The following is a 16548-nucleotide window of genomic DNA, read 5'->3' on the forward strand; positions in this document are numbered from 1 at the left end:
TTTTATACAACGGAGTACTACTCAGCTTTAAAGAATGATCTCATTGAGACATTTATAAATAAATGGACACACCTTGAGACCATACTTATAAGTGAAATAAATCAAACTCACATGTATAAATACTCAATTGTTTCCCTAGTGTAAGTAATGATAAGAATACACAAAAGTACATGGTAATCAGAGTCCCCAGTCACACTGGTTTGAAGCCATATAATGTTTTCACTCATTAATTGGAATGGTTTTAATCTGGGTTGTTTTATATTATTGTCTGCGACACTACGAATAGCTACTTTGAAGAAAATAAGACAGCGTAATAGCTAGCGCTGATTTAATATCACCCTGTTTTGAAGCCCCATCAAGTTGTTGTTTGTCTGTTTCCATTAGTTTTAACATGTTGTATCTTATTATATTTTAATGTATGCAACAGTATAAGCAAAATTTTTTATAGGCAAAGAGATCACATAGAAACTGAAGTTCGGTTTCTGTTAGCTGGTTCTAAATACCCTGCAATACTTTCATTCTCTTGAATGGTTTCACACTGTCTTGATAAGTTTGATGCTATAGTGTACGAAGTTAGACTCAAATATTTCAAGGAAAGAGACACTATGGTAACTACTATTAATGTCAGGCTATCTAGTGGTGAAACAATGATGCTTAAATTGTTCGGTTCTAACCTGTGTTGTGCTATTGATATGCTCTTTTTTTATCTCAATCTCCCCCACCTTTTTTAAAAATTAATTTATTTCTTAGTATCTTGTAATTAAGGGAAAACTACATTAAAAATAGTGGGATATATTATAGTAACTTTTTTGTTTTCCTATTAAGCTGATTTGAACCCTTGTATTGTTCTCCACATCTTGTTCTGACTGATTTTATTATATTCTGTTCTGTTTAATAGTATCAGATTTGAGGGTATAGGCAACCACTTTGAAGGCAACCAGATACTCTAGGATGCCCATTATGGTTTGACTATTATCTTCTTTGAAAGTCCTGCAAGGTCTCCAATGTGGGTTTTACTTATTCTGTACTGTTGTGTTCAATTCTTTTATACCAGCTGATATAGGCACCTCTTTGTAGGATAACAAGAGGCATAATGGTAACCATTGTTGATCACCTAGTAATCTCTTTTAGCATTATATACTATGTCCATCCTCCTGTTCTGACTCTGTTTTGCTTTGTCACACAGGGGGTTTTTTTTGTTGTTGTTTTGTTTTATATATATTTTTCTTTTCCTCTTTAAAGAAAAAGTTATAAGAACTGTGGGAGTAATGGAACCCAAAATGTGTGATTGTTAGCGTAAAATAGGGAGGAAAGAAAGTGATCTAAAGGAAATAACTTGAAGAGTATTTAAGAGTGTAGGATAGAAAACCATATTAATGAGTTTTTGTTGGATCACTGAACAGAACTGTCTGCAATCTCACTGTATTAATGTCCACTTTGTATGCTTTAATTTTGTAACCTGGACAACTGTTTCTGAGATGACAATGTGTAATCTATTTACTAGTGAATTTTTACTGTATATTTTTTCTCTTGAAATTCTGTATTACTTGTAGCCTTTTACTGTCTTGCTTTGTCTTGTTTTGTTTTTCTCTTTAAATAAATAAAAAAAAAACCAATGTCAACACTCAAGCTTTTCTATGTAACTGAAAGAGAAAGAATGATTCCAAACCTATTCCACAAAGCCAACATTATTTTGATAGCAAAACCAGGACAGGACTCAAAGAAAGAAAAGGAAGGAAGGAAGGAAGCAAGCAAGCAAGCAAGCAAACAAAGAAGCAAAGAAGATAGGCATAGGCCAATATTCCTGATGAACATAAATGCAAAGGTCCTCAATAAGATAAATGCAAAGAGAACAGAATAAATCACTGAAAGGATTATATATTACATCCAAGTTGAATTCATCTCAGGTATGCAAAGATGATAGAATATACATATAATCAATAAATGTTACACCTACATAAATAAAATTAAGGATAAAAATCACATCATCATTTTAACAGATGCAGAAAAAGCCTTGAAAAAAATCCAATGTCCACTTATGACAATACACTGATAAAGACATTCATAGAGGAATCTTGCATCACACTGATAAAAGCCACATATGACAGACCCACCTCTAACATCACACAAGTTGTGAAAAACTTAAAATTCAGGAATGAAACAAGGGTGTTACTTATCACCAATCCTGTTGAATATAGTACTTAAAACTTTAGTAAGAGGAATTAGTTAAGAGAAAGAAATAAAAGGGATAAAAACAGCAAAGAAGCCAATCTATCATTATTTGTAGAGAATATGGTTTTCTACATAGAAGAATCCAGAAACCTTCACTAAAAGAATCTTAGAACTGATAAAGTCAGCAAACTGGCAGGATAAAATATCAATTCAGAAAAATCAATAGCATCCTGTATACCAATAATGAATTCACTAACAAAGAAATTAGGAAAACAATTGTATTCATGATCGTTTTGAAAAATTAAATACTTAGGAATTGACCTAACCAATAAGGTAAAATACCTGTGTAATGAAAACCATAGCACAGTATTCTAACAAAAGAGACTAAAGAGGACATCAGAAAATGTAGACACTCCGTTCTTAGATAGGCAGAATTAATATCAGTAAATGGCCATATTACCAAAAGTGATACACAGATTTAATGCGAAAAGAAACAGAATTCTTCATAGAACTAAAAAAAAAATTCTAAAATTTATATGGAACTAGAAGAGACCCAGAATAGCCAAAGCAATCTGAAGCAACAGAAGCAAAGTGGAAGACCACAATTCTACATGTCAAGTTATACTATGAAGTTATAGTAACAAATTCACCACGGTACAGGCAGAAACACAGACATGTAGACAGACCAACGAATTCCATGTACGTATAGTCATCTGAATTTGACAAAGGGCCCTGAAAAAGACACTAAGAGAAAAGATAGCTTCTTTAACAAAGAGTGCTGAGAAAACAGACCATGTGCAGAAGAATGAAAATAGAACCACATTGCTTACCCTGCACTAAAATCCAGTATCAACGTATCTAATACATACGCAAATAGAAACACTGAAATTTTTGGATAATGGGAAACACTTGGAAGGCACAGGCATCTGCAAGGATTTTGTGGACAGAATGCATACACGAAATAACAAGCATCAAAAATTAGGGTTACATCAAGTTAAAATGCTTCTGCAACAACAAAAGAAACAATGAGAAAAGTTAGGAAACAACTTACAGAATGCGGAAAATGTTTTTAACCAGCTACTCTTCTGATGGACGAACAATACCCAGAATATATGTATGAAGAACTCAAAAAATTAACCCTCCAAATAACAAATGACTCAACTAAAAAAAAAAGGAAAAATGAGTTGAATGGATACTTCTCAAAAGAAGTAAAATGGCCAACAAATACATGAAAAACTTTTCATCTTCTTTAACCATTATGGAAATGCAAATCAAAACAACACTGATTCCATCTGACTCTAGCCAGAATGTCTATCATCAAGAACATAAAATGCAATAAATACGAATGAGGATGTGGGAGTAAAGGAATCTTTGTACATTGTTGGGGAGAATATAAACCAGTGCAACCAGTATTGAAATCAGTATGAAAATTCCTCAAAAAAGCAAAAAATAGAAACTGCATTTAAAACAGCATTATTTCTCCTGGGTATATTCCCAAAGGATTGAAAGACATCATACTATATCAATGCATGCATACTCATGTTTATAACACAGCAACTCACAATTATTCTAGAAACAGCCTAGGCAGTCATCAATGGATGAATAGCAAAAATCAATGTACATATAGACAATAGAGTAGTAGTCAGTCATAATTCAAAAACCCTCTATCAGGGCTGGGGATTTAGGTCAGTGGCATAAGCATCTGCCTGGCAAGTATGAAGTCCTGAGTTCCATTCCTAGTACCATAAAACAACAACAAACCCCTCTATCAGAAATGGACAGATAAGCAAGCAATGACAGCTTAAGTAAACAACACCAGCAATCTGTTGAATTATAATTAACCTCTCAGACTCCTTTATATAAATGATAGCAAAATGTACTTCTCTTAAACTCACACAGAACATTCACCAAACTATATCACATTCTGGTTATAAAATATATAACAATATTAAAATAATATAAATCATATATTTATACTATTAGACAATATAATTATAAATCAATAAAAATAAATGAATAATCCCAAAATATGTAGAGATTAAACAACATACAAAGAAGAAAACCCACTGAAAACCTGACAGAATCCCTTAGTTCAGAGATGGATATGAGAATAAAGATATCAGACAGTTACAGTTCAAAGAACTGATACTGGAAAGATGAGAACTGTAGAGAAAAAATTCTGGAGATTTGTGGAGATTAATCTTAGCATTATCAGTAGAATGACAGGCAAATAACATGTGAGAAAAACTATTCAAGGCTGGGGAAAGTTAAGGAAAATACAACTTGTTAACACATATTTTTCTTTTCTTGCTGTACCTAGATTTGAGACTGTTTCTTACTTTTTAAATTATAAATTGTGGTAAAAACATGTAACATGAGACGTGCCAATCACCACTATAATTTATATTTTGATGACTATGATAGAAGCCACATATAAGTAGAATTATGTAATAAGTATCCTTTTGTGATGGGTGTTTTTCATTTAGTATAAATACCTAAACGTTCAACCATACAGCATATGATAGAGCTTCTTTTTAAGACTAATATTCTATCATGTTTAGATGATTCTTAACTTAAGCAGCGTTTATGATGGATAAACTCTTGGTAAATTGAAAGTGCCATTAGTTGAAATGCATTTATACACAGAACTTACCATGCATCAGAGTTTAGCCTAGCCCACCTTAAACTTGCACAGAATATTCACATTAGCCTACAGTTAGATGAAAATCATCTAGCACAAAGTCTGTTTCATTATAACAGCAACCTATAAAATGGGAGAAAATATTTGCAATTGTATCTCAAAGGGATTAATAATTAGGATGTGACTCAGAGATGTAATGCCTGAGACAAAGGATAATAAAGGTCCTATTAACACAAGCAGAGATAAAAAACAAGCAGGTGCTCTTTTGGACGAATGGATCACATGGATAATACCTTCTCTGACCATAGTTCCTGCTACAAGGGCAATTATTTTTTATATGCAACACTGTTCCCCAATCTTAACTTTCTGAGGTCTAAATATCTACAATCAGCCAATATATTGCTGTAATTATATCACATATCGCTTTGTATTTTTATTATGCAAGACCAAGACAATAAAGTGGTTAAGAGTATAGTCTCTGCCAGGTATGATGGTGCATGGCTGTAATTGCAACACTTTGTGAGGCTGAGGCAAAAGAACTGCAAACTGGAGCCCAGCCTGGGTAACAGAGAGAAATGTGTCTCAAATATCTAATAAACAGTCATTGTCTCTGTCTCTGTCTCTGTCTCCCTCCCTCCCTCCCTTCCTCCCTCTCTCTCTGTCTTTCATCTTTTTGATACAAGGTCTCACTCTGTGGTTCAGGCCAGCCTTGAACTCACTTTGTAGTAAAGGCTCACCTCAACCTCACAGTGATCCTTCAGCCTCAGTATCCCAAGAGTAGGAATTATAGGCATGCACCACCATGCTCGGCTTAAAAAAAACTTTTTTTTTTTCTTTTTGCTTTTTATCGGTACCGGGGATCGAACTCATGACTGCCTGCTTATAAGGCAGGCGCTTATGCTGCTGAGCTAAATCCCCAGCCCCCACGGCTTAAAAATTTTTTAAAAAGGAAATGTACTTGTAATTGAGTGTAAAGGCCCTGGGTTCAATCCTCAGTATTGGCCCCCGCAAAAGAACCTTCTACAAACAAATGAAAACCCGAAACAAACCAAAACCAAAACCAAAACCAAGTCTCTGGAGTCTATCAGATATAAACTGAATTCTGACACTGTTATTTACTAGATATGTAACTAGAAATAGGGCATTTAGTATCTTTAAGTCTCAATTTCCTCATTACCATTATTTACATCAAGGATTGGTGTGGATTATATAAGAATACATTAAGTACTTTTAAGTACTGTGCCTCCAAAAAAAGAACTCCAATAAATGGAAGCTATCATTTTTATACCTGTTTAAAAGTATCTCATATTCAATCTTTATCCCAGTAGTTTTAAAAATTTGCTTATATTACCTATATGCAATAATAGGTTTCACTTCAGCATATTTGCATATGTTTATAATATACCTGGGGTATATTTGACTCTACTCTTACACCTTGCCTATTCCTCTATTCTCAATTCTTTTTGTCTCCCTTCTATTTTCATGTTATCTTGTTTCTAGATACTACATATGCTGCGATATTTGTCCAAGTCTTTATCTCATTATGATGATCTCCAATTCCACCCATTTTTCTGCACATGATTTTGTTTTTTATAGTTGAGTAATACCCTATTGTTTCTGCATGTATAAATAAATAAATATGTATCTTGGTTACTTTTCTCTCGTTGTTGAGACAAAATACTTGATGCCCTAAGTGAAGCAAGGAAAGATTTATTTATCTTACAGTTTGGGGGGTTTCAGTCCATATTCAATTGGCTCCAAGGCAGGGTGGCATAGCTGCGGAGCAGGGATTCATGGCAGCCACAAGTGATAAGAACGAAAGGATAAAAGGGGGAAAGCATGCCTCCTTCGCACCCTTACATTGTATGCTGGCTCCCTTGGGCAGGTGCAGCATTCACTCTAACCACTCCTAGGGTTATATAGCTAACGAATCACAAATGCTAGATTCAGCCACCTCGGTGACTGTATGAGGCTTGGGGGTGGGGCATCTAAACACAAACCATAACAATATATATGTATGTATATCACATTTTCTTTACCCACTCTTTAGTGTATGGACACTTAGGCTGTTTACATAGTTTAGCTATCATGAATTGTACTGCAATAAATATGGGTATGTGGGTATCTTTAAAATATGCTGACTTCAATTCCTTTGGGTATATAATGATGAGTAGAATAGCTGGATTAAGTGGTGGCTCTAGTTTTGGTGTCTTGAGGAATCTCCATACTGATTTCCATAACGGCTGTACTAATTAACATTACCACCAAAAATGTATAAGGGTCTTAGTGTATTCTGTTAATGTGGGAATAAAAAAGGGAGGAGGCTTATTTTACTTTGAAAAAAAGTAAATACTTTGAATCTTTGAGTAACTCATATATTAACTTTCTGCTTTCTCATTGGTCTTACAGGAAAATATTTGTTGAGAAAAATCTGGAGTTAGTCCTGAGTAGAATTTTCAGCAAGAGAGCCAGGAATTTAGCTAAGCACCCTAAGTACCTGCCTGATTAGCACAAGGTTGTGAGTTTGATCCCCAGCACACACACACACACACACACAAGAAATTTAGGAAGAGAAAGAAGACTTTTAGAGATTAGTAAAGAAAACTAATTTCACTACTAAAATTTGGAGGAATTGGGTTTTCAACTCTTGTTGGGAGGCTGCTACTGTTTACACAGTTCCTAACATTTAATACCTCAAAATAGAGGAAAAATACAGAAGTAAAGTTTTAAATATATGATAAACACTGATAAAATAATTATATAATTGTCAACATTGTTTTGAGTTACCACACTATTGGTCTTGAAGGTAAGACACAATATTTATTTTTGGATGTAAGAAAACTGGCTATTTTATTATTACTATTATTACTGTGGTATTTTTGAGACAAGATCTTGCTATGTAGTCCAGGCTGATCTTGAACTCACTGTGTATCCCACTTGTGATGATCTTTATGCCTCAGCCTCCAAGTGCTGAGAATACAGGCATGTGCCACCATGCCCAGCTGAAAACTGCCCATTTTAATTACTTGGAATTTTAATTATATGTCACCTACATGCAATAACATGGATGGAAATAGAGATTATGTTAAGTTCAGATACAGAAAGACAAATACCGCATGTTCTTATATGTGGTATATGGAAAAAGATGATTTTACAGAAATACAGAGTAGAAAAACAGTAGTAATTACCTGACACGGAGAAGGGTGAAGGGGAAGAAAGGACAGTTAATGGGTATAGAGATGCAGTTGAGTAGGAGAAATATCTTGTAATGTTCTCTAGCACAGTAAGATAAATATGGTTGACAGCACTTAACTGAATATTTCAAAATAGTTGAGATGATTTTGATTGTTGCCAATACAAAAATCTGATAAATGCCTTGGGTGATAGACATAGCAGTTCACTTGATCATTACACCCTATATAAATGTACTAAAATTTCACACAGTACCCTACAAATATGAATAATTACAATATTTGTGTCAAATAAAATTTAAACAAAAATTTTAAAAAGGAAGACAGTTAGGTGTAGTGATCCATGCTGGTAATCCCAGCACTCAAGAAACTGAGGCAGGATGATTTTGAGTTCAAGGTCAGCCTGGGCTACCCAGTGAGTATGGGACCAGGCTAGCCTATACACTGAGACCCTGGGTCAAAAAAACAAAGGATGAAAATCAAGATAGCAGAGTTTGAGAATTAGAAAGTCATTTTTATTGCTCTATCCCACAAATGGAAAGCATACATAAAGGTTTTCTTGTCCCCAAATCAAATAGTTTTGTGTTCTGCATGTTTACCATTTTTAATTAATAAGAGATATGAGAAGCAAAAACTAAAACAAAACTATCAAAATGGCTTAATGTGGTTTTCTTTACTACACTTAAAAAGACTTTTAATGATTTCATTTTGCAGAGTCAGATACCACAATTATAATTTCCCTCATATTATATCACAGCCTTTCTTTAAATAGTGCATTATTTAATATAAGAGGTCAATAGGTATCTATGGAAACTCATGTGGTTTATAGATTCTTCTCTCACTGAAAGGTTACGTCTCTTGTAGGTTTTATGGGTGAACTTTTGTATATTAACTATCATTTAGGTTTTCAAATTCTAAAATGTAATTTACCAAACAAACTGGTTTACATAAAACCAGATCTATGGGTATTTGGAGATATATGTGCTAACAAGTAGTGATATATTTAACAAAATCACATTCAGGGTATTCAAAAAACAAACACCAAAAAACAAAACCAAAAAATCAGAAATTAGTTCCTAGGAGACATTCAAAGGCATTCAGTTAAAATGTCACCTTTTCAACTTTTTAGATACCTTTTGCAGAAGAACTGGTTGGTGTTGCAGGAAACAACTTCATACAACTAACACTTATAATCTGCTCATCTAATTTATATAAAGACAGTTTCATGTTTGCAGGCTTATTTCTGGATTTTGAATTTCCCTAAGAAGAAGAAAATTTAATCTTACTTGTAAACTAAAACAATGAATAATGAAATAAAAAGGATTAATGCAAATATTCCCCTGTAAATGTGAAAGCCAGCCAGCCAAAAATCAAGATGACCAACCAACCTCAAATATGTGTGAGTCAGTGGGCTAATACTTATGACATGCATTTTAGTCAGCTCCATAAAGAATTCATTGTTTCAGGAAAGTAAAGGACTTAGAAATGGTGTGAAGCACTGATTTTATTTGACAAAAATTAAACTCCTTGTTTTGACAAAGCCGAGTTAACTGCGGCAGAGCCAATTTCACATAAATTCTGCCAATGAATCAGACTATCATCTGCATATAACCCTCATTCTTTGTGTCTATTAAAGCAGTAATTAACTAAACACAAAGGCTCTGAGTTGCCCTTGTGTAATGGGATTTAGTGAAAGTACTAAGGAAACCAACTCATATTGAGAAATGAAATTTTAATTAATAAGTGTAATCTTAAACAGAACAATATGGTCATAATTTAATATCAGGTAGGTTAGGATCTTACTATTGATAAGTTAATTTACCATAGGTAGCCACTACTTGAAGTTACTATGGTAGCATTTGCTTTGTGCGTTTAAAGTTTTCACCCATTCTCTTATTACAGTCAGTCATTTGACTGTATTTATCAGTGAAAACCAATTACCTCTTCATTTTTCTTAACATGTAGCAAAGTTTTATTTTTCCTATGGAATGAGAGATTTCAGAAGTTTCAAGTAGATGATTCTAGCATAACTCCACTTTTAACAAAATGGTGACTAAATGAAAAATAGAAGCCTCAACTAATTTTAAAACTTTAAGTTAAAAACTTTAATAGAGCTAAATTAATTCAATTAAATATTCATCAAAGATAGGCTTTGGGATCAGAAAAGGCTCTTAAGAGTATGTTAGCTATCTATACACCCTGCACAAATACCCTACTATGACTACTTTAGTGTTAGAGCTTAAGCTCTTGGATGGCTGACAGCTAGGAATCTGGTAACTTGCTGCAAGGGGTTTCTGGAGAGTTCACTTAGGTGACCTCCCTGTCATTAGGCTGTGTTTCTGGAAACATCAGTTTTGGTAGAACAGCTGTTCAAAACAACTGTCTTGAAAAGTTAAAAAAAAAAGCTTTTTTTTATTAATGAAGCAAATGTTAATGTTACAACTCCACTTGAAGATCCAAATTCTAACTTAGACATTAAGCAAAGTTTTGCCAAGCAGTCAAAAGACAACCACCAAAGTTACTACTGAAATATGTTAAGTGAATTTGCCTATATTCTGAAACCATATTCATAAAAAACTTGTAATAATCGCTCAAAATAGGGACTGGGGATTTAGAGGGGCTGGGATTTAGCTCAGTGGCATAAGCGCCTGCCTTGCAAGCAGGCAGTCGTGAGTTCAATCCCTGGTACCGATAAAAACGAAAAAGACCAAAAATATATATATATATATAAAAATAAAAAAAAATAATAATCGCTCAAAATATATTCTTTTGTATTCCTGTAAACAGACTGTATGATCCTGAAGGCATAAATCTTATTTTCAATTACAACAATTCCCTCTAAATTAGTGGTTTTCAAGTGTGGTACATGGACTCCTGTGGGTTCTGAATACATTCTCTGGGAGTCCTCAAAGACTAAACTATCTTTTTTTTTTTTTTCCCGTTTTTCATTTTTTATCGGTACCAGAAATCGAACTCACTACTGCCTGCTTGCAAGGCAGGAGCTTATGCCACTGAGCTAAGTCCCCAGCCCTAAACTACCTTTATAATACTAAAAGGTTATTTTTCTTCTTTGACAGTTATTGTCTCCCAATTATACAATGTATTTTTTTATTACACAATGTAAATGAAATAAATGAGTTCATTGTTGTTTATTTAAAAAGACTATTTTAACAATCTCTTTATTATTTTAAAAATCTGTTATATTTAACAAAAACTAATACTTGATATGTTTTTTTTTTTTTTTTTTTTGGTACCGGAGATTGAACTCACAACTTTGCGCTTGCTAGGTAGGTGCTTATGCTACTGAGCTGAATCCTTGACCCTAAAATGTTAATTTTAATTTCTAACAAGGTAAATGTCTGCTTAACTCATATAAACAGAAGCTTTTCAGGATCTTCAACAACATTTTAAGAGTACAAAGGGATCCTACGATTAAAAAGTTGGAGAAACACTGCTCTAAACAGAATAGTGCAAGACTTTATCTATATAAAGCTCCCAAGAAATGCTAGTCATCTCAAATGTTGTTTAGATATATTCAGTAGACATTATTTCAGACTGTACTTGGAATCAGTTAGTCAATCAACTTAATACCCCTGAGAGCCATATACATGTGACCACTATCTATCATGTCTAAACACTCTTGGAAGGCAGAGGCAGGAGAACTCCCAGGAGCACTGCCTGAGCAGCTAAGCAATTTACTAACACTCTGTCTCAAAGCAAAAATTGAAGAAAGGACTGAGGATGTAACTTAAGTGTTAAGGCGTTGGGTTTAATTCCTAGTAATACACACATAGACATAACCACAGAAAAAAAGAAAAAAAAAACTATCTGATACATCTGTGAGTGATACTTTAAAATGTAGAAAGATATATATATATATATACACCTCTATTCTAATATGAGAATATATATTTCATGCAAACTAAAAAGTTTTCACTAACTTTATTACTTGCAGAGAATAAGGTAACTTGTATTTCAACCATAATCAGAATAAAAAAGCTGAAGTATGTCTCTAATTTGTATGTTCTTTTATATGAAATTAGAAAGGATGATGTTTTTTAAAAATCATGCCACAAAGGCTGGAGCAAGTGGCGGGCGCCCCAGGGAAGAGAACCAGTCAGCGTCTCCCGGGATCCATGCCATGTTGGAACTTAGGGCGCTTGGGAAACAAAGCAACCTGCTTGCCTCCCTGATAAGCAGCCATGGCTCGAACAAGCAGTGGCCACCCCAGAGCAAAACCCAGCCAGGTCTTCCGAATCCCCACCACAGGGGAACTTAGGGCATTGGGAAACACAGCAACTCAGTCCCCTATCAGTCCGAGAATCAAACATCCCATCCACCTCCCCCATTAGCAAATGGGAGCCAGAGGTCTGAGCATCTCTTGGGAGGTTGGCCATATGCCATGTAGCAAATATGGTGAATTTCCTTCTACTATCTCTTTGAAGGCAAATATTGTTATCATTGTTTTGCTTTGTTCTGATTAACTGTATAGCTCTATTCAATATTCTGTTTTGATAAGTTCTATAATGTTCTGTATTTGGTTTGATTTTGCTATACCTGATTGAAAGGACAACTATTTTGAAGATAATGAGATGTACTATGGTACCTATTACTGTTATCCCAGTATCCTGCTGTGACATTCTATACCAATTTCACTGCATTTTCTCAACTGGCCTTGTTCTGTCTTGTTCTGTTGTATTTTACTACCTTCAAAATAATAAAAAAGTTTTTTTAAAAATCATGCCACGAAAACAATGTGATTATTTTCTTACAATAAAGTACAATGTTTTGGATATAAATAAGTTATAAGGGCTTGCTAAGTAATATAAAGAAACCTAAGGAAAATTTCTGTCCAAATTTGCTTTCTTTTCTCTTTAATGTGCCTTAAGTCATATCACAAGCCATACAATTCACTTGTAAGCAGTAATAAGTATAACAGGTTGTATTTGGAGAGAGGGTTATTCTTCAGGGTCTCTAAGTTCTGAATTAGAGTAAGCTAATTTTAGAAGGCCAAAGTATTACTAAGTAAACATTCTCTCTCTTGTAGATAAATGTACCTTCCTGGATGGTATGTTCTAATTATTTAGACAGCTTAAGAGGAACGATCTTGAAAAATAAAGCCAATTTCAAGGAACTGATTCACTAAAGTTATAGCACCTACACATTGGACAAATTTAGGCTTACATATTAAGGTAAACAATAAACTGAGATACTTCCTGCAAGGGCTATGAAATTAGTATCATTATAAATGCATTATTCAGGCATAGAGTTTCCTAAAGAAGCAGGTATGCTTTGGGAAAACTCTTGGATGCATTTTTGTTTAGAATATTCAAGGGGGGGCTCAATACAATGGAAAGTGTTCATAACACTTGTCTGTGTGTAAACATCAAGCTCATGGGAATGTATCTGATAAAATCTTATGATATCTTTGGATACTAAAAGCATCTATGGCCTATCAAGTAAAGGTAAAAATAAAGTGAAGGAATCTCCAAAATAATACAACTGAAATTTGTCAGTTTTTTCTAAACATAGCATAATATTCATTATTCAAAAATTAGCAAAGCAGAAAATGATGTCAGTTTGTTTTTTTCAGTAATAAAGTGCAAGGTTATAACAATGTGCCACATTTTCAAGCAAATGTGAAGCTCTCTGTAAGTCAGTAATAGTGTCCAATTTTCTTAATATTGCCGAGCACTGTGGATTCAGTACAAATAAATTATTTTGCCTTTTGATTAATTTCTTCAGGCGTTGGATAGTATCAGTGTAAGATAGTGCTTGATGTAATTCCATTTTCTACACTGGAAATACATAGCTGCACATAAAAGGCAACTGGTTTACAGGAAACTGAAGAAACTGCAAACAAGATGGACAAAACAATTAAGAACTAAAACTATGATTGAGGCTATCAACAATGGTTGATTGAAGTTTGGCAATTATAACAATACTATCAATTATTTTATGCAATTATTTGCTTAGTCAGTACTGAAAAATTATCAGTATAATAGTTTCCAGAATGGACAGCAGGCATATATAAATTCCTACCTGTGGAAGTTAAGCATGTGGTTTTATACTGCCTACAGTAGGGCACAAGACAAGGGAGAGAAAGGAAAGCAGAAAGAAAAATGAAAAGTCTCCAGGATGAAAACGCAAATTCACTTGATATAGTAGAAATACAAACGGCTAAATAATAGATGAAAGCTGACTATAAGTTTGGTTTATTTTGAGCAAGCAAGAGGCATAAACGCCAAAAACAGATCCCTCAGGACCACTATTATAACAAAATGATAGTCTTTGCAAAGATCAGGTTTCTTCTTAGAGAAATATGAGGCATGCCACAAAGAAGTTAAAGAAACATACCTAACTGGAAAAAAAGGACAAGTTGTTCAAATGTTGCCAGTAGAGGATTAGCAGTATTGTATGAAACTCTTAAAATAAAAATACTACATGCTCCTGGAAAGGCCACTAGAATGAAAATAAAATTCTCTACTAACATACATGATTATTTGCATAAAATTCACCAGGATTATAACTAAAAGTGAAAATGATCAGTCACTTTTGAAATCTGGTATCTTAAAAAGGTTATTTCCTCTACTACCACCTACCCTTTACATTTGTTTTCTTTCAGAATTTCAAGGAATCCATACTTGTAAATATTGATGACTACAATGTGTTTCTATAATAAGCAAAATCTATTTGTAGAATTAGTTTCATTCTAAAATAGGTAATCTCACATTCTAAAGTAGGTTTAAAAAAAGTTTTAAAATAGAAGGATAAAGAGGAACCTTTTGACTGCTGCCCATTTCCATTTATTTCGTTGTATCCCAAAGCCCTCCCGTGCTTCTAACCTCTTAAATCCTGCTGTGTGCGTGCACCACCCATGCTTTGTCTTGGCATTCGAAGGGAAGTTCTCAAAGGTGTATGCCTCTGCTCATCCAGGTAAGCAAGGTCTTCTAAATGTGCAGAGCTGGTAGCTGATAAGACAGAAAAGTTTAGTTAGAATAAGTTTAAAAAGCTTCTTTCACCTAATCTGTTTCATCTAAACTCTAAAATCAAGGTTTATTCCAATATAAATTACAAATGTACAATGCACTTACTATTATGCCTTTAAAAAGCTAAGTAAATTGAAAAACAGGATTTCATTTGTTACTTTAAGATAAGACATTTTAAATCTGTGTTTTTTCAGACTATTACATTAAACAGAGGGAAATATTTCCTATTTCAAACAGAAACAAGTAAGCTAAACAAACATAAAAATCTCACTTCATAAAGTAGTCAATCGTAAAAATTATTTCAGATTTACAGTGAAAACAAAACAAAAAATTGCCAGACCAACAATGCCAGACCAAAAATGCCATTTGCTTTGTAATACCTGAATCATGATAGCAGCAGCAAAATGAAATTTGTGTTACCTAAAAAAAACCCCCTTCTGTTTCAGTCCCCCAAGGACTGAGATTACCATTAAGTATGGCTCAAATATAACATTTTATTTTTGGTGGTAATGGGGATTGAAGCCAGGGCCTTTACACTGAACTATACCCTCAGTCTCCTAACCCCTCCTTTTAAAAACTTGAGATAAAAGTTTTACCAAGTTGTACAGGCTGGGCTTGAACTTACATTCTTGCCTCAGTCTCCCGAAGTGCTAGCAATACAAGTATATGCCACTAAGTCTGGCACTATATCGTAATAATACCTTTACAATGGTTTTTAATCAGTCTATAGCAGTAGTGGCAAGTCTATGGCACATGTGACATAGTGGGTGTCTGTATCAGTAAAAGCTCTAAAAGGTTCACCATCACTGGTCTGTAAGAAAGAAGATGGCACAGGAAACATTTTACAAAAGTATGTAGCATATAACATTTAAAATAATATTCCTGTTAGCATTATAGGAACAGACTGTTTTTAAAGGTTGTTGTATCAAATGCCTATCTAAAGTTCAACTCTGTCTCTTTCAAGGAGGTTGGATATTTTACAATTGAACATGTCAAAACTCAGGAACATATAATTTGAGACATCACATTTCATCTGTTATTGGTAATATGGTTTATTCTATTTCTCTACCTCCTACTCTTTTCTTTTGACAAAAATGTTTCTTCTTGCATACCAAAAAACATGACTGGACAACTTTTTAAAAGTTTATTAATAAGGTAAAGAAATCAGGGAGCTGAACTATAACTCCAGCACCTGGGAGATGGAAGCAAAAAGATAGCCATGAAATTTGAGGCCAGCCTGAACTACATAGTGAGCCCCTATCTAAAAAAAAAAAAAAAAAAAAAATCAGGGAATGAACATTTACTTATGAAATACTCACGGGATACCAAAAAGTGTGAAACATGCTTTTCTTAAATGATGTCTTTTATTTTAAATGGAACAAAGAAGTCAGAAACTATAGCAAAATTCAGAAAGTGTTGTAACACATTTTTCCTAAAGTATTCACTTCTGGTACTATGCCAAGGCATGCTAAATGTATTTGGCATGCTAAATATATTTGGTATTGACAGCAGGGCAGGACAATGACTTCTTTGCTCTTTCTCTGTGCCTCTCCAA

The 16548-nt window shown here is 33.9% G+C and overlaps 1 protein-coding gene across 12 annotated transcripts in view; it reads right to left on the reverse strand.

Moving 5' to 3' along the window:
- The window catches only part of Tanc2 (tetratricopeptide repeat, ankyrin repeat and coiled-coil containing 2), a 463309-nt gene that overhangs the window by 146196 nt on the left and 300565 nt on the right, over nucleotides 1–16548 (reverse strand). For all 12 annotated transcript variants that reach the window (XM_063242114.1, XM_063242113.1, XM_063242108.1 and 9 more), the window contains one exon: nucleotides 14850–14975. In XM_063242114.1, coding sequence (XP_063098184.1) covers nucleotides 14850–14975 — 126 coding nt within the window. The remainder of the gene's footprint in view (nucleotides 1–14849; nucleotides 14976–16548) is intronic.

The sequence above is a fragment of the Cavia porcellus genome, unplaced genomic scaffold, assembly GCF_034190915.1.
Source record: "Cavia porcellus strain 051 isolate PalLab524CR breed Dunkin Hartley unplaced genomic scaffold, mCavPor4.1 scaffold_32, whole genome shotgun sequence".
In the NCBI taxonomy this organism is placed as follows: domain Eukaryota; kingdom Metazoa; phylum Chordata; class Mammalia; order Rodentia; family Caviidae; genus Cavia; species Cavia porcellus.